The sequence below is a fragment of the Ipomoea nil genome, unplaced genomic scaffold (assembly GCF_001879475.1).
Source record: "Ipomoea nil cultivar Tokyo-kokei standard unplaced genomic scaffold, Asagao_1.1 scaffold2480, whole genome shotgun sequence".
NCBI lineage: Eukaryota > Viridiplantae > Streptophyta > Magnoliopsida > Solanales > Convolvulaceae > Ipomoea > Ipomoea nil.
The window spans coordinates 3932662-3955951 of record NW_017618908.1 but is presented as its reverse complement, the minus strand read 5'-3'; the positions used below and the strand labels follow the sequence as shown (position 1 = coordinate 3955951).

At 33.1% G+C, this 23290-nt stretch overlaps 1 protein-coding gene across 1 annotated transcript; it reads right to left on the bottom strand.

Moving 5' to 3' along the window:
- Positions 1-20489: 20489 nt before the first annotated feature.
- LOC109153089 (cyclin-D3-3-like) lies at positions 20490-22817 on the bottom strand. The gene is made up of 4 exons (XM_019300855.1): positions 22133-22817; positions 21811-22012; positions 21558-21688; positions 20490-21035 (listed from the first exon to the last, which is right to left on the bottom strand). The coding sequence occupies exons 1-4, from the start codon at positions 22607-22609 to the stop codon at positions 20706-20708; spliced, it is 1140 nt and encodes a 379-aa protein (XP_019156400.1). The 5' UTR covers positions 22610-22817; the 3' UTR covers positions 20490-20705.
- Positions 22818-23290: the final 473 nt, after the last annotated feature.

The window sequence follows — 23290 nt, the reverse complement described above, 5'->3', positions numbered from 1 at the left end:
AAAGAATTTCTTTTATAGGTTCCTTTGTTAGGTTTCATCACAAACTCAGGGATCTAATCTATCAGACCTTTTTAGATACCTATCCTTATTCTCTGCAAAATATGTCATCAGTACATGCCGCTTTATGCGCCCCAAAACATTAATTAACCTAAGATTATAGCTAAGAAGTAGGCATTAATTATATTTCTAATTTAATAATTAATATATATATTATGGAGTCAAATTATTATTTATTGAATTATAATTCTTCTCCCAAATTGAATTATAATTCTAACGTGCTGATTGACAATAACTCTTTATACGCGATACAGTCTTAAAATAAGTAATAAATACTTTAAATTAATACTGAAATTGTCACTACAAGTATAAATTTCTAGATGAGTTAATTCTAAAAATAGTATATTGACAATTAACATTTTTCATTTTTTTATCAACTTTCAATTGGACTATAATTAATGGTTCATTGACTATTGATATTTATCCATTTCATTTTTGATTTTTAAATATAAAAATTGATAAATGTCGATAGTCAAGATATTATATTATTTTTAGAATTAACTCTTTCAAGACTTTCTCAAAACTTGTTGAATTGGACAGTTGTATCTAATACAAAAGACAATAATACTATTAATACTATACATGTTTTCAATATATATATATATATATATATATATATATATATATATATATATATATATATATAATTCTATTGATTAATCATTATTATGCTATCGTTAGTAGAGGAGTAATATATGTCATGCGAAGAATCCTTGATATTTTCTACAACCTTTTCATTCACAGGAAAAGACATGCATAATGTTCCATTTTTAAATCAACAATGTTATGCCAATCAATACTTTTGTTTTGAATAATAATACCATATTTTGCAACCTCATATTCTCCCGAATCAATCGAGACTTGACTGAACAGAACTAATTTATAATATGATATCACGTCAAGGTTAAAACCTAGGTTTTATGGTGATATTAAGGTCTAGATTTGAGTGGCATAAGCTTAATAAGATCTAGGGTGAAATTATCCGAAGAGGGAAAGGGCTACCTAATGCTAAGAAAGGTCTAGAGTGTGAAGAGACTGTAGCTGGAGTGAGATACATGAAAATTTTTATCCATCAACCACACAAATTAAAATAAAAAATTCACATAATAATTAAGTGTAAAAATAAATTCAATACAATAATAACATGTGAAGAATTACGCGTCATCTTTGTATTAAAATGTGTCTTTTTATAATTTAATCTAATTCTTCCAAAAGGCTGAACCTCAACCCTAAGAGCCCCCCACACCGCGGCCCGACAAAGCATTTGGAAGGAAATCTAATTAATTTATAGTTGATTGACTAGTGAACAAATATTTAGACCTTGATTGATAAAATAGTTAGTCTATAACCTAACAACTAATTTACCAAACACTTTTCTATAATAAATTAATATTATCAACTAGTTAAGCTCACTAATCTAATCAGTTAATAGCTATATACTAAACACCTCTTAAATAATTGTAACCTTATCACAAGATATATTATTTAATTATTACAACTATATAGTATTTCATATAATTAACATTTTTCTTTCCAAATCAACCTTTTCTTTTAAATATTTATATTTATATTTATATTTATCTTCTTTTTTTTTTTTTTTTCTAATTTTCTCTATGGGAAACTGCGAACTCTGCACATGCAATTGCCCACTTCCAGCAATTTTGTGTTTTGGTTCCGTAAGAATATACTCTGTAAAAAGTTAAATTAAAACAACTGGTGGTCCTTTAGTTTTACGAGAGAATCTGATAAAAAAAAAAAAAAAAAACAAAAAACAAAACAAAAAAAAAAAAAAAAAAAAAAAAAAAAAACAATATCACAACCGACATAGTGGCTGCGGTTAAAATGTTAAATAATATTTATTACAGTATTTTGGTGGAGTGGCCGAGGAGTAAAAGATTCATGAATATATATACTACAAGGATGTTTTTTGTCTTCTGCGACATTATATTGTTGCACGAGCTAGCAAGCAGTATTTTAGGGTAATCAAAGTTTGGAATATTTGGTCACGGCCTTAGAGGTGGCAGCATGCAATTATATATAAATACCATTCATGCATGCAGCCAACACACTTGCAGTATTGGTTTATTCGATCAAGTTGTATCAAGAAAGATAATTTTGTTAACAAGCGTAAAAAATAATGGGAAGGATTTTGGTGTTAGCTAGGATGGTTATAAGCTAGTTAAATTATTTTAATTCAATTTAATGAGTGTTTGAATTTTTTTATTTTTTTATTTTTATTTTCTTACAAGGAAGGGGGATGGATACCCATACAAACTACGCCTACAACAAGGCTCGAAACCTAGACCTCCCACATAGGAGAGCAATTTGATACCAGTGGACCACAAGCCACTTGGTTGAGTGTTTGAATTTAATCTGATTATTATTGACGAGCAAATTATTTTTCAGAAAACATTTTTTTGGTTTCCAAATGGAGCCTAACATTTGAATAGTTTTCGTTTTTTTTTTTTTTTTTTTTTTTAAAACACCTTTTGAGTACGTAGAGATGTATAGTTGAAGATCTATTAAGATGTATTCTATCACTTCATAATGAACTTTTATTGAAGTGTTAGTGCACTAATGCTTGTTTTCAGGGCTTTTTATCCTGAGGATTAGTTAGTGCAGAAAATTTTGAAAAACTGTCACCCATACAAGAGACTGGCCCGGATGAATCAAATTGCATGAAAAACAATAACCTTTTTAAAATAAATAAATAAATAAAATTTACTTTAATTTTTTATAAGGAAGGGGATACCCTACATATACACACTACTTGTCTCAAGTAAAATTCAAATCTACCACCTCCCACTTAGAGGAACAACCCGATACCAATGAACCACAAGCCACTTGGTTACTTTATTTTACTTTGAGACAAAAAAATGACTTTTAGTCATCAACTATTGTGATTCTGTCACATTTATTTAACTTTTCTAATTTTGTCACATTATATTATTGACTTTCATTTGCTTATTGTCATAATTAGTCCTTATTTTAAAATTTTTGTTATTCAATTCCGACATTTGATAAAAATGACTAATATGTAATTTTATCATTTAACTAAAATAATTTACAAGATAAGAAGATAAGTTATATATATACAGAGGTAAAGGTTTGAGTGTTAAAATTACATGTTAGTCATCTTTAGTAAACGATAAATGATAAAATTTTAAATGGATGACTAATTACAAATTTGCAATAACCAAATAAAAGTTAAGTCTATAATGTGTAAAAATGTAAAAAAAAAAAAAAATAATAATAATAATAACAATGTCATAATAGTGAAATTCCATCTTCCAAGAATAACTAAAGATTACCATTAAATTTGGTGGGGTATGGCCTCCAAATTTACTAAAGATGGCCATTAAATTTGGTGGGGTAATGGGGTATGGTTTCCAAATTTAATTCTAACACATGCAGCTTTCATGCATTATCGTTTTCTTAAAGAACCTTTTTCTTTATTTATTATTACTTTTGTTATCTTTTGAGGAATAAAAGCTAGCAAGCTCAATCAGATAATCAACTTTTGTATATTTACACCAAATATTGCCGAAGACGTTAAGCGCTAGCCGAGTGTTCGCGGTTCATCTAGAGCGTCTAGACGTCTCCTGGATAATCGCGTAATTTGAATATATCGTCTCTATTTTTTCTTCTTAAGGTTATGGATCATTAGATGATTAGTTGAGTACGTGACTGGATAAATATAAAAGAGGAGTAATCGAGAGACAATGTTATACGTAGGCAGTCAACTCACGATCATGTCAACCGTACCATCATCATAGACATCTGCAACGTAACATATCAGCTATGAAAATGGATGTTGACAAGAAACATTTGTGGAGATTATAAAATTATAACCTATACTTTGTACTTGGAATATTTACCAAATTGAAAATAGTGTATTTAAAGTCAATGTCAATCGGACTGTGATAGCAAATGCTTGTTTTAGCCAATGCCGTCTCTTGACATGAATGAGGGCAAGAAAGAAGCAGTCAAGCTCAAGCTGTGTGATGTTTTAATATTCTTTCTTGGGAAAATTACACATTTGGTTTCAAGGTATAGAGTAATAACGAATACAATCTTTATATTATATATACGAAAATTAAAAATCGCTAGGCGCCAAGTTGGGGAGAAGGCTGATTTCAGCATTCTTCGACGCGGCTGGGCGCCGCCTAGCGTTTAGGCGCGATTTTTATAATATTGATATATAGATATCACCATTAATTTTACGCTTTAAATTGCCAATAAAATCTATTAATAGGTCTGTCAAAATTACATTTCAAAAACTCTAATTCGTTAGGGTTATTGCTAATGAAATTTCATCTTCCATTTTTCGATCTTTTCCCACCAGGTCACATTCCAACTCCAACTGCACAAATTTTTTAAAAAGTTTCCAATAGTGCAATGGATATTAGTGCGCTGCGTTTTTGCATTGTTGGCCATTAAATTGTGGGGTTGAAGTGTAATTTAGAAAAAGAAGAGAACTAGGATATGAAATTCTATTACTATATAAATTTAAACAAAAAATGTGGCCTCATCTTCCCGTGCAGTCGTTTGAAGAGTACATCAATAGTGTTAACAAAATGCACCAATAATGTATGAAATACAAAATAATAATAAAATGCAAAAATACACCAAAAAATAAACAACACACCCAAAAAAAAATACACCATATAACTCCCCACCCCTAATGGTGCATTTCCAAACACTGTGTGGTGCTTTTATTCATACCTAATGGTGTATTTTTGCTGATGCATTAATAATTTGTGCCTTTTTTTTGTTGTGCATTTCCTAACGTTGGTGATGTATATTTTCATAACTGTTGGTGCGACCGCACTAATCGCACGAAAAGGCACGACTGCTCCTAAACTCAACTCTCTCTCTCTCTCTCTCTCTCTCTCTATATATATATATATATATATATATATATATATATATATATATATATATATATATATATATATATATATATATATATATATAGACACATACACTAAAATTGGTCATTAATTTGCAACCAAGAGTGCGTTTGAAAACCTGAAAAATGACTTCTGGAAAATGTTTTCGAGTTTCTAGTGTTTGGCAAGGAGGGGGGGGGGGGGGGGGGGGGTAGGGGAAATGAGGTCAATAGAAAATGATGATGCCTTAGTCAAAGGAAAATATGTATGACTCATTTTCCAGAAAATATTTTTCAGAAGTCATTTTCCTGCTTTTCAAACGGAGCCAAAATAAGTACTCGACTACACATTTGTTATTTAATTTAGTCATCATATCAGCTCAATGTTGGAAATTTAAGCTAAATGAAATTATTTAACTGTTATAATTAGATTAATACAATCATTACATGTAGATAACCGTCAAATAACTTGAAATAAGATTATTTACAAATTTTTAACAATTTTCAATACACAACAATAATAATAATGAAAACAGCTCTAGATGTTTTTTTTAAATGCCAAATAGTCAATAATTGCATCAGTGTCTTCGTAAATACACATGAACAACGGTTAAAAATCATTTATGTTGTTGAAACTAGTGTTGTAAGTTTCACGCAAAGACAATAATTTTTAACCATTGTCTTATATAGCAAAGACAAAAGGTAAAACCATTACAACAACACTAGTCCGTCACACAATAATAATTGAATGTTTTGTTGTGCCCATATTTGGTCCATGCTTCGAGGTGTCCTTATTAAGCATAGCCTTGTTGGTGTTTCGAGTGAGTAGGCCATGTACAAGTTTTCAATCCAGCTTTGTATCTAATGGGCTGAATAATTAATGTCCACTAACACTATAGAGAAATTATGGTCTTATTTCAACGTAACGGAGCGTTATGCTATGGATCCGTGTCCATCATGTGAATGGTGGACACGCTGTATATTCATAATTTTTATATTGTACATTCATAATTTCTGTACTGTAGATTCATAATTTCTATATTGTAGATTCATAAAATTTATAATATAGATTCATAATTTCTCGGTGACTGTTTCATTAGGAACGCCATCGCCGTCTGGCGCTGTTGGTTCCAGATCCAAGCTATCTTATGCGCAGTACTCATATGTTGGTCCTCAAATATTCGCGAGTTCCACCATCGCCAGCACCACCACATGATTAGCCCAAAAGCCTCCGGTGAATCTTCATCGAGGCCTTGGATATTTGAGGCTATGTGTATTCTACTATACAATTCTGTACATGCGAAATAAGGGTTTTTTTTAGAAGTTAACGGCAGACACGTGAAACAGATACAAAACGACGTCGTTTTGGGCCAAGGCGCACAATGCATTGTGCGCCCTGGTGTACGATATAATTTGCCAGTTACTCCAATTTTGTATGACATGCAGATTATGTTCGCACGGACTTAGCTCACTGGTTCAGTAGGCATTATTTGAGAGAAAAGACAAAGGTTTGAATCTCGACAACGACAGTGAAGGGATAATGTTGAAAGTGGACATATAGCTTGTGCAGTCATCGTGATTTACATTCTTTTAAATGCTCAATCGGACAGATCATAAATTGTTAGGAATATAGCGGAATAATGCGGAAGCGAAGAATAGAAAATTGAGAATTATAGAAGTTAAATAATAGGAAAAATATAATAAATGACAAAATAATAAAATGCTCAATTGGGAGAATATAGAAATATATATATTAATCTCAAAAGAGAGAATTGCAAAGGAATATATATATTATATAAATACTCTACATGAGAATAGCAAAAAGAAAGAATGAAGATGAATTCAATGAATTGATGCATGAATTACAAAGCTACTTAAGCTATTTATACAAAAGAAAAAGAGCAAGAAATGCGGCATGAAAAATGAAGATGTGCAAGAGAGGAGGTAATTGCGGCAATTATGTGAACAACTGCAACACTCGGCGTACGTGCAAGAAGCTACACAATGATGCATGCCATGTGAACTGTTGTGAATTTGAGGCACGTACAAAATATATTATTTTTCTAACAATCTCCACCTTGGATCAAATCCACTGTGGAATTAACAACTGGAACAGCCGACTAAACTCAAGCACTACTTGAACTTAGCAATAGGAAGAGCTTCAGAATATCAGGATGGATCACTATCAACCTTCTATGCGACTGAAAGAGCATAAGCAACCATGTTGGTTTCATCATCACTAGCATACCTAGCAGGTTTTTTAATTGTCCTCCTAGGACGATCCATAGCAATGGAATACTCTCGTTGTGGCTCGACGAGAGGTGCGATGCTAGTAGATGCATCATCTTTGGTATTACCATCAGTGGTAGTAATACTGTCAATAGGCCTGAACTCAAACTCCACCTTCTCACCAGTACTTTGTGTCTCATCTGTACTGGGAACTTTTCCAGAAGAAAGTAGTGCATTTTCATCAAAAGTGATATCACGACTCAGAATAATTTTCTGAGAACCAGGAGACCATAGACGATACCCTTTTGACTCAAAGGCATGACCAAGGAAAATGTATTTGACAGCTCGAGGGTTTAATTTACCCGTACTGGAATGAACATAAGCAGGACATCCAAAAACTCTTAAGATAGAGTAGTCAACAGGATTACCTGACCAAACTTCCTCTGGAATTTTGAAATCAAGGGATGAATGTGGAGATCTATTTACCAAATAGCAAGCAGTAGAAACGGCCTCGGTCCAAAAATCACGCATTTTCCATAATCCAGCATTAGAGAGCATACAACGAGCTCTTTCCAATAGAGTCATGTTCAAACGTTCGGTAACACCATTCTGCTGGGGTTTACTAGACAAGGTCTTGTGCCTGGCGATTCCATTTGCCCCACAAAAGTCATTGAAATCTGACTCACAGAACTCCAAGTCATTGTCTGTCCTGAGCTTCTTGACTTTTTTACCTGTCTGAGTCTCAACAAGTATTTTCCACTTCTTGAAAATAGAAAATGCCTGATTTTTATGTTTCAGGAAATAGACCCAGACTTTACGAGAAAAGTCATCAATATTAGACATAAAATATCTACAGCCTCCCATAGACTGGAATTTAGTTGGTCCCCATAAATCGGAATGTATATATTCCAATACATCTTTGGTACAGTGTGTAGCAGTAGAGAAACTAACCCTCTTTTGTTTCCCAAAAACACAATGCTCACAGAACTGTAATTTATCCGTACTTGAACCACCAAGGAGGCCTTTCTTGTTTAGGAGATGCATGCCTTTCTCACTCATATGCCCCAGACGCATATGCCATAATTGAGCGAGATCCGCATCAGACATCGATGAGGATACCGCTAGTGAACCTGTCACAGTACTGCCACGCAAGACGTACAAGCTTCCAGAACGAGAAGCTTTCATGAGAACAAGAGAGTCTTTTATGACCTTCAGAACTCCACCTTCAGCTATGTACTTGCACCCCAGAGATTCCAAGGTGCCCAATGATATCAGATTTCGTTTCAAATCAGGAATATACCGAACATTGGTAAGAGTCCTCATAACGTTATCATGAGTTTTAATTTGCACACTTCCAATTCCACTAACCTTGCATTGAGTGTCATTACCCAGCAAGACAACATCACCATCAACCGGTTCCAGAGAGACGAACCAGTCTTTGTGAGGACACATGTGGAATGTACAACCAGAGTCCAGAATCCACTCAGTTTCGCTCCGTTTGCAACCGGAGCTAACAGATAACATAACATCGCCTTCTGAATCACTTTCAGCAACACTAGCTTCAGCAGACTTTTTTCTCTCTTGCTTGTTTTTCAACTTAAAGCATTCAGTCACCTCATGACCATGCTTCTTGCAGTACTTACAGGATTTGTTGGACTTTCGTCCTTTGGACTTGGATCTAGAATTTTTATTGCTACTCCATGATTCAAGTGAACGACCCCTTACAGTCAAGCCACCTTTATCCTCAGACTTAATTTCAAAGTCAAACTTTTCTTTGGACAATATGTTTGACTTAACACTGTCGAAAGTAAGGGTATCACTACTATTACCATACAGCATAATTTCTTTGAAATGCTTGTATGATTTAGGGAAAGAGACAAGCAATAAAACAGCGCGATCCTCATCTTCAATTATGACATCAATATTTTCCAAGTCCAATAAAATAGAATTGAATTCATCCAAGTAAGATTTAATAGAAGTACCTTCCGTCATACGAATTGTGTACAGACGCTACTTCAGGCGTAGCGTGTTCGCCAGAGTTTTGGCCATGTAAAGCGTATCCAGCTTGGACCATAAATCTGACGCAGTCGTCTCACTTACTACCTCACGTAGAACCTCTTTAGACAGGCACAAAAGAATGGTTGAACGTGCCTTGTCATCCAAATCTTCCCAAGTTTCATCTGTCATTGTAGCCGGTTTCTTCTTCTTCCCAGCTAGCGCTTTCTTCAAACCGTTCTGGGTTAGAACGGCTTCCATCTGAACCTTCCAGATAGAAAAATTAATTTTCCCGTCGAACTTCTCGATATTGAACTTGGTAACAGTCGACATCTTTGAAAATAACTCTCAATTAAACCGCTCTGATACCACTTGTTAGGAATATAGCGGAATAATGCGGAAGCGAAGAATAGAAAAATTGAGAATTATAGAAGTTAAATAATAGGGAAAATATAATAAATGACAAAATAATAAAATGCTCAATTGGGAGAATATAGAAATATATATATTAATCTCAAAAGAGAGAATTGCAAAGGAATATATATGTTATATATAAATACTCTACATGAGAATAGCAAAAAGAAAGAATGAAGATGAATTCAATGAATTGATGCATGAATTACAAAGCTACTTAAGCTATTTATACAAAAGAAAAAGAGCAAGAAATGCGGCATGAAAAATGAAGATGTGCAAGAGAGGAGGTAATTGCGGCAATTATGTGAACAACCGCAACACTCGCCGTACGTGCAAGAAGCTACACAATGATGCATGCCATGTGGACTGCTGTGGATTTGAGGCACGTACAAAATATATTATTTTTCTAACATAAATTGGTGTGTTAAGTTAGAATATAATTTCAATTAGTCACCATACCACTCCCGACCAACACGAAATTTTTTTGGATGACTAGGCCCGGAATGAAGAGGGATATCATAGGGTAACCACTACTTAAGGTGTTCACTAAGTAAAATTTGTTTCAATGTAATCCTACCACAAAATGGGCTCGATTGAGAACATAGTGACAAATTAAATTTGTGACTTTTTAATACGATCGTGCGATCATCTGTCTTTAATTTGAGCAGTGAAATGTCGAGATCTTGCTTTTGGCAGTGTTTGTTGTCTGCCCAATTCACACAGACATGCACAGTTGAGGCCTAAAGCCTAGAGCCTTTAAGCCAAAGTGCAGAAAAAAGCAAAGTTGAGGCCATTATTCATTGCCAATATGATCCACTTACTGCCATTGTAAGACTGCAACTGAGGCCCATCTTCTTCAGGACCACTACTACTAGGCCATTTATTATGTCTTTCTTAGCTAGCTTTCTCTCCATATTTATTTCCTCTCCACAATCCACATGCATGTCATCTCATCATCTTCTTCTTAATCAAGTACAGTTTTGATTATCAACAACATTAGCTTGCTTACTCACTAAGGGGCACATAGCTCTCGGGGCATAGCTTAGTAGTGTCAAGATTAGAATAATGGGGGTGTTAAAAACCAGCTTGGTTGACGTGAGTGGCCGTGTACTCTCATTCCTTAAGAGATATCGAGAGTTTGAATCCCCTTTTGTGTGAAAAAATCAATCTGGTCAGCACTTTGTTCCTTAATTGGGCCGGCTTAAAGGTGCCTTCTACAGTTATGACCTGACCAAAAAAAATATAATGGGGGTTACTGAATTTGACTAGTTGATAGCATTTCTGATTTTAGAAAGATAAAGGTGGCTCCTACACCTCATGGTCTGACCAAAAAAAAAAATATATAAGGGTTACTAGATTTGATTAGTTAATAGCATTACTGATTGTAGAAAGATGTTTATGATTACATACAAAAAGCTAATGGTATGGGTGCAACAAAAATAAACACTCACCCCACAGTGCACATAATTTGACTTGCACAGAATTCATGTTCATAATATACATACATATAGTGCTCGGCCACTCACAGAATTTGACTTTATAATGCACCACGCCAACCAAGCTGGTTAAGTTATGGTGTCAGTTAGCTTGAAACGAAACGAAGGTGAATGGAATGTACATATATGGAGTGTGAAAGGTTGGACCATTTTGAATTGGCAGAAATAATGTAGCTTAGAGGCTCCATAAATTCCAAAGCACATATGAGCAGCTGAGAACGAAAGACCTACACTACACTGTCTTCACTTGGGGCATATATACTTGAATGTATGTATGTTATCCAGATTGGCATTTAACAGAGATAAAGACACCTCAAGAGACTGCACAGATTACAGATACACACCCCAATTGAACCTCAAAAATCCCATTGGATTCTCTTCTTGTGGTATCCATTTCCAACATCCTAATCTCTTCTATTTACATACATAGCTTTGGAGCTAGCGTTTCATGTGAAAAACAAATAATGTTGCATAATTTTGAATATAATCGATCACATGACGATGTCGATCTAATATCACATACACTCACACGCACTATTTTTTTTCTGAGTTAATTCTAGCAAGGGTCCTCCGACTATGTTGATTTTTCAAAATTAGTCATCGATTTTTAATTTGGACACTTTAGGTCCCTTGACTTTCAATTTCTTTCCAATTGAGGTCCTTTCGTTAGAATACGGTTAATTGAACTTTAAATGAAGGGGTAACTCGTCCTTTCACCTGCCTATGTATTATTCTTCGTATTTCTCCCTTGTATATGCGATATATATGAAGATAATCTCAGTCGAAGCCCTAGAATGTTCATTGTCGTTCCCCATTTGCTGACTGCTCGTGTGTGTGTTCCTCTATTATTGAGATGTTTATAAGGTATAGCACCGAAATACAAAGGGAGAAATACGAAGAATAATACATAGGCAGATGAAAGGATGAGTTACCCCTTCATTTAAAGTCCAATTAACCGTATTCTGACGAAAGGACCTCAATTGAAAAGAAAATGAAAGTCAAGAGACCTAAAGTGTCTAAATTAAAAGTCGGAGACTAATTTTGAAAAATCAATATAGTCGGAGGACCATTGCTGGAATTAACTCATTTTTTTTCTTTTTTAGTTAGTTGCCTAGACCAGATCATCTAGACGTTAGGTGCTACTCTATCGTTTGACTCGCGCTTACTACAACCAGGTAGCTAATACTATACAGCTGTGTTGGTCTAGATTCATGTAGCTTCTTCTTTCTTTGTGTGTTTAATACGAAGAAAATGAAGATTATATATATAAGTTTTAGCGGTATACTAAGATTTAGAACTAACATCGGAATGTGGCACCACCAAACAATAATGAATAAGAGATGGAGAAGAAAGAAAGTATCGTTATTAACAATTATGCCAATCACGTAACGAATGTGTATTCCCTGGCAAATGGCAATATATGCAGATAGATGGTCAGTGTCACATTGCAATATAATTATATTGCTTTTATTATTATCTTCTTCCAAAATGAGCCCTAGTTACGTTCCAATCAATCAATATTCCATGCCAGATATGGGCCCTTTTCATTAATATTTTATGCAGTCCAATCTTGTTTCCATCCAGGATAATCAATTCCCTCATCTTCTATACACTCAAACCACCAAAATAGTTTGGTTTTTGTTTCGACAAATATAAGAAAATATATTGAAAGAGATATATAGAATTATTATATTCCCAAAGTCATATATATAGATGTTTGCTTGCATAGATAACTTGTGAAAAGTGCATTGGCGTTTATAGTCTATGAGTTTGGTATATGCACACTGATTTCTTTGAGTAGTTGCATAATTCTATGGCATGGAAATTTTAAAAAATAATAATAATAAAGAAATGTTAATTATTGAATGTGATGTATTCTTGTTCGGGGTAAATACGTGTTATCACTAACTGGTTCAAAAAAAAATGATATCTCTTTTTTATTTTGAAAAAAAAAATGATATCTCTTAAATTAGCTAATTAATAGTATCACAATACTTCAGTATTAGGTAAAAAAAAATATTATTATTAGTATAGTAGAGTCTAGCTTGTACTATCTAATGTGATTTGTGAGTTGTGACACATGCCGTTACGATTTATATATGTTAACTACTCATTAGTGTAAACACACTTTTGCTTTCACTTTGGACCCTTTCATCTCTAAATTTTTTTTTTTTTTTTTTTTTTTGTAAAAGGGTAATTCATTAAATCATTGGTAAGAATCGCAACAAGATAACGAGGAGGCGTATCAAACCATTCTCCAGGACTTAACACAGAAACGGCTTCCCGAGCTACAGCGTGGGCCGCACGATTCGCAGATCGCTTAACACACTCAAAGCTAACCCCATCTATCATATAGAGGCTACTTGCTTTACATCATCGACCAAAAAACCAAATGCCAAACTAAAAAAAAAGGAATTTAAAGCATGATAACATAGTTGGGAATCAGTCTCACAGTCCACATTGCCCATTCCAGTTCCACGTAACCAAATGAGGGCTTCACGCAGGCAAAGTACCTCCGCCTCAACTACCGTATGCTTCCCAGGAACGCAGAGGCTTCGTGCTGCCAAGAACTGGCCATCTTCGTCGCGATAGTTCTGTCATGATTAAGCACTTATTATTATGTCAAAAATATATAACCAGTGGTAAATGTGTACCTTTATTTCTTTATACTTAAATAGTAGTTAACGTCATTATAAAATAATGATAGTCCAAGTCTCCATCCAACAAATTCGCTTGTCTGGAACCAAATTTCTTCCTTTGAAGACAGTGTGATTAATTGTCCAAAAATTTGATGGCCATTTGTAATTGATTAATTAAAGCTATACTTTAGATCATAAGTGTTGAATAGGTCATACTGTCCACAAAAGAAGAGAAGATTGTCAACTCATAACTGGATCCAACTCAAGCTCCCCCTATCCCCCTTGAGGCCACAATAATGATAGGTTAAAAAGAAAAAAAAAATGTTATTTTTCTACTTTAATTTTATTTTCAATATTTACCTTCTGACGCAATACTATTATTCATAAAGCTATAACAATATGTAATGGTGTCAATAATGTCGGCCTACTCAGTACAATTTGACATATCATACTTGATATTATCTGCACTAGTGACGATCAGTACAAAAAGAAATATCATACGGAAATATTTTCAAAATCAACTATATATACATACAAACATTGAGAGAGATAGAGAGTAGTCCATCACTCCATCCCATATCATTGTCTTTTCTCTTTTTCTAAGGGTTGAAAATACAATAAAGTCCCATTGTCCTAACAACTACCTAGCTAAAGCATTGAAGAGCAAAGAGGACCAACAACAAAGACATCTCAAACAAAATCAAAAGATACTGTCCCCCAATTTCAACATTCTTTCACTTTTTTCCCACTTTTTATATGTATCTACCATTCTTGCTGAATCTAATTCAATCCATATTGTCTACTAATCTTATATTAATCTTACCTTTTACCCCCCCCCCCCCCCCCCCCCCCCTAATACTTCTTATGTTTGGCCCTATTTCTTATTCTTGCCTTTAGGGCCTTTGTTTTCTAGTTTCTCTCTTTTGCCTCTTCTTTTAAGTTTTTTATATTCTTCTTAGTAGTTGAGATCATGAAAAGTTTGACAAGAACATACTTCCCACATGACCCATGCCATGAAAATGAATTTTGGTTTAATTTTAATTGGTAATGGATCAAAATTTATTATTATTTTGTTACAGCTATAATGAAGATCGATAGTAATATAAGACAATATATCTTTCAATGATGATTCAATCCATTGAATATACTAATGCAATTACAATTATATTATTTATGTATTGCTACCAACTACAACAAAATAATAATAATAATAATAATAATAATAATAATAATAATAATAATAACTTTTAAATAAATAAGAACTAAATACACTATAAGCTGCGTTTTCCTAAACACAAACGATGTACCGACTTCATTCTTGCCACTTTGATAGAGATCGAGGTTCTTGACGCAATAAAAATGATTAAAAAAATTGTTGTAAGGTGTGGCGATGCAATATACATACATATGAGATTGAATTGCATGTTTTCACAAGATTAACATTATTGTGTTTTGCGCCAAACACCATGTACTCATATGACACTTCTATGGCTCTCCTTGAGAGAAGGTCACAGGATTGAACCCCAATGATAGGGTATTGACTCTATATTGTAATAATGCACCGGAAGAAAGGCATAAAAATGCTCTGAAAGACCAAAAAAAAACTTATATTACTGTTGCTTCATTCTGACTATTGATGACTAAATCAATGGGTGAAATTAAACTATATATATATATATATATATATATATATATATATATATATATATATATATATATAGAGTAAGGAATGGTGAGACCCCCTATATGAGATTGTGAGATCCCATAGCATAGCATTTGAATTTTGTATGATGCATAGTGGATTAAGAGAGAGAGAAGATAAGTAAATAAATAAATAAAAAAATATTTAGAAGAAGAGTATTTTTAATAAAAAAAATATTTATTAATTTCACAATAGCAAAATATTAAGAACGCATTACCAGTTGAGTACTAATACAAGACACAGTCAACATCTGCGGAAATGAAATTACTTTATTACTTTGTGTAATATAATATAATAATTTATAATTTATAATGCTGCTCCGAGATTAGCGCCTCTTACAACAAGAATGATGTGCTAAATTAAAATAGTTCATTTCTTCTTTAATTTCATTATGTTTTTGTTGAAAACTCATTCTACTCGGATTTCTTATTTTCATTACTCAATTTCTTTTTTTTTTTTTTTACTAGGATGATAAACGAGATAACGTAAATCTTTTTTCTATTTTTGAAATTCTACTCAACACAAACAAGTATAATTAGTTATAGTGTACGTGTCATCTTAGTTGACATCTAATTAATTTAAATTTTTAATTGACACAACAACTATTTTCTTTTATTTAGTCTATAACCTAGATGAGTTTGCTTATCAAAAAATATTCTAAATAATAAAGGTTTTCTTAATTAAGAGAGTGTTTCATCTCCTTGATAGTTTGACACTTGGATTATACATTTATTATGCATATATTATATGTTGAACGCACTCTTTACGTCTGTGAGACGATAACTTTTTGATAGGTCACATATGATGATCTTGCGCATGGATTTGGCTTTGATTTCTAATCGAATAATGTGTTTAATATTAACTAAAATTCTAACCTGATAATTGGGTTAGGCATTTATAACAAGTATTCATATTTTATATGCCTATAGATCACGCTTATAATAACTTTTATATAGAGACGTGAATGATACAATTAACCTTAAATTTTATAATAATCACTAACTAGAGAGATCATTAGCAACCAAAATCCAAATTAACTAGTAAATTTTATTGATATATGTTCTCAAATTTTTCTTAATAAAGAAAACAAATAAAATATTTTCATTAATGTTTGAATTTGAAATTTATACAAAGATATCTCTATTATCATGTAACTACAAGTTAGCTTTAATGTTCGATGTGTAAATTATTGATAAATTACCTTTTTCTAAAAAAAATGTATAAGCCTATATTCATATCTTATCACCCTCATCTCTTATAAGAGATTAAAATAAAGTATTAGTGTCCTGAGATTTAGTCTAGTGGTTCGTCACCTGACTTCAAATCATGACTAAAAGTGACAGTATGAGCTTTTGAAGTCCACTTAAAACATGAACGGGAAAAGAGCTCAGGACGATGGAAGGTGTGGAGTAATAGTGTGGCTCAAGGGGTGGGATCTTGTGGATTTAGGATTAGTTTGACAAATTTGGAGTCTAAGTAAAAAAAATAAAAAAAAATAAAAAAAAAAAAGCACCAAGAAGTTGGCACAAAAAAAAAGAGTAATAGTTAGCACTTTAGCTTTGATTAAGAATAAGAATGCAAAGTATAATACGGAGTAATATGTTTTCCACATATAGAAAAAGTTCTGTATTAATGATTACATTTTTGGATGATCCGGAAAATCTATCGTCATGATGTGTAATAGCTAGTTTACAAATCACACAAGAGAAATAAATTGCACCAAGAAGATCTTATGTGACAGACTCGATCGATAGGGTTTTGGTAGGAATATAATGGCAATGAGGCGGGACGGGGCGGGGGATATATTCCCCATACTCGCACTCGCATTCGCACACTCGCACTTGCGCGGGTAATGAAATTCCTACCTGTTCCCGCCCCTGCTGAGATTTTACGGGTGCAGGTAATACCCACCCGCATCTCTAATCATTAATAACACACTTAAATCTAATAAAAATTTTACAATTACAATTTAATTATTGGATTAATTCTTTTTGTTTTAAGTCTGAACATCATATATATACACAATATAGTTTGAACATGAAACTTTATTTCATGAAATAACTTTGAAAAAAGATTGATTCTATTTGTAATCCATTGATTATAATAATATTATATATTTATTATCAATTATTAATTTGATCACTTTTGGTGTTCCAATTTATTTGAATCACATAATTACGTACAAATTATTATCCATCATGTAATTCCATACAAAAACTTACAAATAAAAATTCATTTGTAATCTAAATAAACTAAGACAATGAGATGTTAATGCATTTAAATCTTCAAAACACTAGCCAGCTCATAAAGAAGTTCAATTTATTATACTTTTCTAATTACATAATATATATATATATATATATATATATATATATATATATATATAACTTATATTATATAAGTGAATACTAATAACACAAATATTTAATATCAAAATGTGAATGCGGGAAGGGGATACCTCCACCGATACGCTGGCATAACAAATTCACCTCATCCCCACACTCTTTACCTAAACTGTACGAGTATTTTAATACCTGTTGGAGCGAAGATATGGAGAGTTCTTCAGGTACGGATATAATTTTCATCTTTAAATTTTGATAAGAATTGAAGTAGTGAATCAGGACTATATGGTCTAATGGTACTTGGGTTGGACTTTCATTTGGAAGGTTGTGAGTTCGAGCCTTAGTGAAGGCGTTATTTTTAGCTCTTTGTGTTTTAGTAGGTTGAGAAAGTATATGAACACATACTACAATGTAATAGAGCTAGTAGCATTCAAAAAAAAAAAAGTAGTGAACTTCTTTTTCTTTTATGTTAATCATTCACTTTGAATGATAATAATACGTGGCTAAATAAAATGATTTCCTCAAGTTATTCATAACAAAATGTCCAAATATCAAAGTATATATTTTATTTCTTAATTTGATTTTGTAGCAAAAATTAAAAGCTAGCTAGCTCCCATAAACAACCCTTGCATGTGCTTTCTTTTACCACTTTAAACTAAAGAAATCATGACTTTGGCTTTGGCTTTGGCTTTTTAAAATTTTTTTTTTTAAAAAAAATTGAATCTCTTATCTTTTCAATGTTTAATAGAAGAGGACAAAGCCATTACAATTTCTATTTCATGAAATCCTAAATTTATTATTTATTATTAATAATAAATTATTACTTTATACACCATGACTTTACATTTGGAAGAGTCACTTCATGCCACTAGACCACAAGGTCATTAACATCAATTAAATTATGTAATCTTATTAATATATATATATATATATATATATATATATATATATATATATATATATATAAAGACAAAATTAAGAAATTTCTACACATAACAATTTATTAATTGTCTTTGTTTTTATTTATTTTTTTTTAAAACTACTTCTTTTTTTTTTTTTTGGTTTCTTTATTGGATTTGACATTATTTAACTAAAATATTAAATTCAGTTTTGGTTCTATATTTATAGGTGTCAATCCACTTTTAGTCTTTTTTTAAGAACAACTCTCTTTTGTTCTAGTATTACTATTGCATGACTATTTTTGATCATCTATCAACGAAATCGTAAATACAAAGACATTTAGATCTTCAATTATGAATTTTTTCAAAAATATAAAAATAAAAATAAGTCATTCAACCCAGTTTGTATAAAAATGATCCAAATGTTCTCATATTTAACAACATTTCAAAGATTTTGTTGACGGGAGCCCAAAAATGATCATACCACAATAATATTATTATAATATTATAACATCTCCATTCAAATGTATGTATACCTAATTAATTCATGGATATTCTATAATATTTAGAAGTAAAGATTTAACATAGCATTTCATATTTATGTGGGCAAGAAATGAAATTATCATTTTCCAAATCATGTCCCAAAAAGGTTGAATCTCCAATCAGAGCCAAATACCGATGCGCATGAATCTAACCACTTTGGACATAATTCCTACATTATGGCCGTCAAGGTTTAAACATTGGTTTCTTGTCCCAAATATTGTTCACTAAACCATTGAACTAAGCCCATGGGATTATTATTTTCCTAATCATAAATGTAGGTTATGTAGGCTAGGTTTTTGCATTCAAATTCAATATAATTGCCTCACAATAAGTCACAAGAAATGAAGCACAAGTCTCACCATGGCTTGGCTCTTCCAACGAGGTCAAACCCCAAAATTATATCATTATTGCAAATCCATCCCTCCCCCAAGAAAATGCCAATGGCCGACAACACGTTCTTCCGTTCATATGAAAACAAATTCACTCCTTTTACTACTTCCTCTCATGCTCACACCCCCCTTTGTTGAAAAACGTTGCAATTGGCACTAGGTAGTGGTCCATTGATTGAGAAACTGTATTTAAAATTCGTTATCGGTGGAAAGGTAAAGTCGGGATTCAAACTCTACCAAAGAAAATCTGGAGATGGGATTCTCAGAATTGGACTAAGGTTGGATTAGACTCTATGTGTACTTTAGGGGCAGGTTCATAATGTTTGGTAATTAGTTTGATAAAGTTTAGATACGTAGAACTATTGCACTTACACTCCAAGTACATACAACTATTGCACCCACTCACAAGCACACTAATTCAATTTTTAATAGTGCGTGGTATGAAATAAATATTGTCTAATAAGCTACATATGATTCCCGTTATCTAGTTAAAATTTACCCACAATGAAATCGTAGCATCACTCTTAATCATATGAACAAAATGTACCTTTAAAATTTCATCATCCCGTACATAACATTATCGTGACCATACTTTGTACTTGGTGAAATTATTGTATGATCTCCTGTGACTCACCAATTATACAACACATTCAAATAACTTATATTACTATTTTATGATTTAGTTTTAGTAGTAAATTTAGTCACTCATAATTTAAAAGTCATGAATTTTATTTCACTTGGGTCCTTGATAAAGTTTAAAATTAAAAAATAAATTAATAGAGAGAAATAATCAAATATTGGACAAGTTGAAAGTTATATAAACTAAGTTTACTCTTATTGAAATGGTATATATATATTTGAGGTATATATTTCCGGAAAAAATGCATACCATCTCCACCTCTAGGAGGGGGTCCAAATCTCCATGCCCCATCATAAATATAATATAATGTAGCACCCTACCATTGAAGAGGGGCTTGGACTGACTGAAATTGTGCAAAGATGGTGGGCAATTTAACATGTTACCAACAAATAAACAAGAACAGGGAGCTGATGAGATGAGGTGCCTAGCTATTATTTAGTCTAAAATTAAGGAAATATTAAGGACAAGATTAATGATTAATAATATGTTGAGGGGTGATGGTGGGGGAGTTTTGATGTTCTTGAGGAGACATCATCCTTGTCTTCTTGGACAATGGCTCTGGGGATGAAGAAACTGAGGATGTTGCAGAGGTAGAAGAAGATGAAGAAGCATTAGCAGACACTGCCCAGGAATCTTTGGAGCTGTCTGATGATAATGATGATGATGATGAGCTAAATGACACTTCCATCACACCTTTAGGGCTCCCTGGCATTGCTCCATACTTCCTTTTATAAGCTGATTCAAACTGGATTCTTGATGCTACTTCCTTGATTAGCTTCTGGCATTCCTCCACTTTCACCTGTTTTGTTCAATCTCAGTTACTTCAACTCATAAATCTCAAAATCTACAATGTAGATTGGTATTGGGTAAAACTATGTTTTTTTTGTGTGTAATATGTAAACCTTGCCTTGTAACCCTAGTCAACAAATGTATGTTCCGTTTTGGGTGACGAGGAAAACTTGCAGTCACTATCAGAGGGTACACAACTAGGTAAATTTAGCCTTGTGACTCTAGCCGGTATCCCAGTAAAAGACTATTTGAAAGTAAACCAGTCTAAGTTGCCAATAGCTGACCAGTCCTAAGTCCTAAATCAGCTTAAGTTGTCAATAGCTGACTGGCCCAGACCAAAAAGGTCAATAAGCCGCTCCTATTGAGAGTCAACTTGGAACCCTTTGGTTACTAAATCAAAGGGTCACAACATTTTTTTTTAATACATATCATACATGGTTACGTTGTAACGGTCGGTATAAAAGACATTGGTGTTGATGGGCACGGGGAAATATATATATATATATATATATATATATATATATATACCAACCTTGTCAATTCCAAGAATGCCCATTAGTTGTTCTTGGGACTCTTCACCAACAGTGGGCACTAGCCTGCTAATAACATGCAGCATTGTGGCAGATGCCATTACAGAGGGTAGGTAACACATGAATCTGCAATCTGCATTGCATCATTTTCATCAGATTAGTATATATGAATTTGTCATCATTAGTACTATTCCAAGCACCCATGTGCTTAAGAAAACAATAAAAAAGGAAATTATGGTGGTTTAAAGTGCTTGCCAGAAATGATGGAGAGAAGAACACCCTCACATCTCCTAAGGAATTCACAACAGAGATGGCTCTTCAGCTCAAGCCTTCTTGCAATGTAATCAAGAAACGAGAATGGAGTCACAGGGTTCATCTTCCATTCAAGATTCGAGAGTACTAAAAGCTCCATTCTTTGGATGGTTTTCGCCTCAAACACATACTCCGATTCCTCAACCTAGGCAAAACCATAAAAACGAACATTAGTTTCGTTTCAACTAAAAGTCTAAGCTGATAGTTGGACTGGAAATTTAAAGAGTCTAAAACCATGAAAACCAACAAGAATGGGGAAACATACTTGGAAATCTAGGAGGAGAGGGACAAAGGTCTCTTCAACTTTAGCAGCAAGAGAGAGACAAGCCACAGCAGCGAGTTGACTCATCCATGGCTTCTGAGTCTGAGACTCAAGGCTGAGGAAGAAGAGCCTGTCAAGATAGTTGACTGCAAGAAGGGCAGTTTGGGCTGAGAAGGAGTAATGGCTGGTGACCTTAAGAACCCACTCCACAGCCTCACTTCTGGCCTTAGCCAAATCTGGGTTTTTCTGAACCACATTAAACAACTCATTTTCTTGTTCCTTAGACAACAAAGAGCTCAGCTCACCATCTTCCCACAACAAATCTTGTTCCAGCAAAACCACAGATTCTTCTTCTTCTTCTTCTTGTTCTTCAATGGAACAGCTGGGATCTCTGTCTGCTTGTCCCCAGTGCTCTCCTTCTTCTTCACAGTACAAAGCATCAAACAAAAATGGAAGCTTTTGTGGTTCTTGAAATGGCATCTTCTTCCGGGAAGAAGAGGTTTAGGCGTGTTTGCATTTATTTCATTTCATTCAAGAAAAGATAATCAAGAAGCATAATGGCTCAACTTGAGCTATATCTCTCTCTCCCTCTCGATCTCTCTGTCTCTCTCTAGAATTGGAACTTGGATGGAAAAAACTTGGGGGAGAGTTGGGGACTGAAAGAGCAGAGAAAGTTGGAGTTTTTATTGTAGTGGAAATCTTTGAATGGACAGGATTACAAGTTGGGCCATGGACCAAATTAAGAGTTTTTTTTTTTTTTTTTTTTTTTCATTTATTATGGTGTTATTCTTAAATCATAGCAAACAATAATTTACAGTACTTTTTGTTTGGACAATAAAAAATGACCTTACCTATAAACTCTGTTTTATCTTTTTTTTTTTTTTTTAATGTTTTATTCTGGTTTTACATTAAAATAATAAATTATAAGAAATTTTTAAGGTGCAATGATACCGTTTTGATTTGTAGCATATATAACCATGTATGTTATTTGGATTGTATTGGATATTGTCAATTTGTCTCAATAATGGAGCTTATTCTTCAATTTGGTGCAATGTGGCGTACTATTAGGCGGTTATACATGGTAAAAATAGACACGGTAAAAATTCTCATGAATTATACGGAAAAGTATTAAATTAAATTGGCTCATTAAATTTAGTGAAT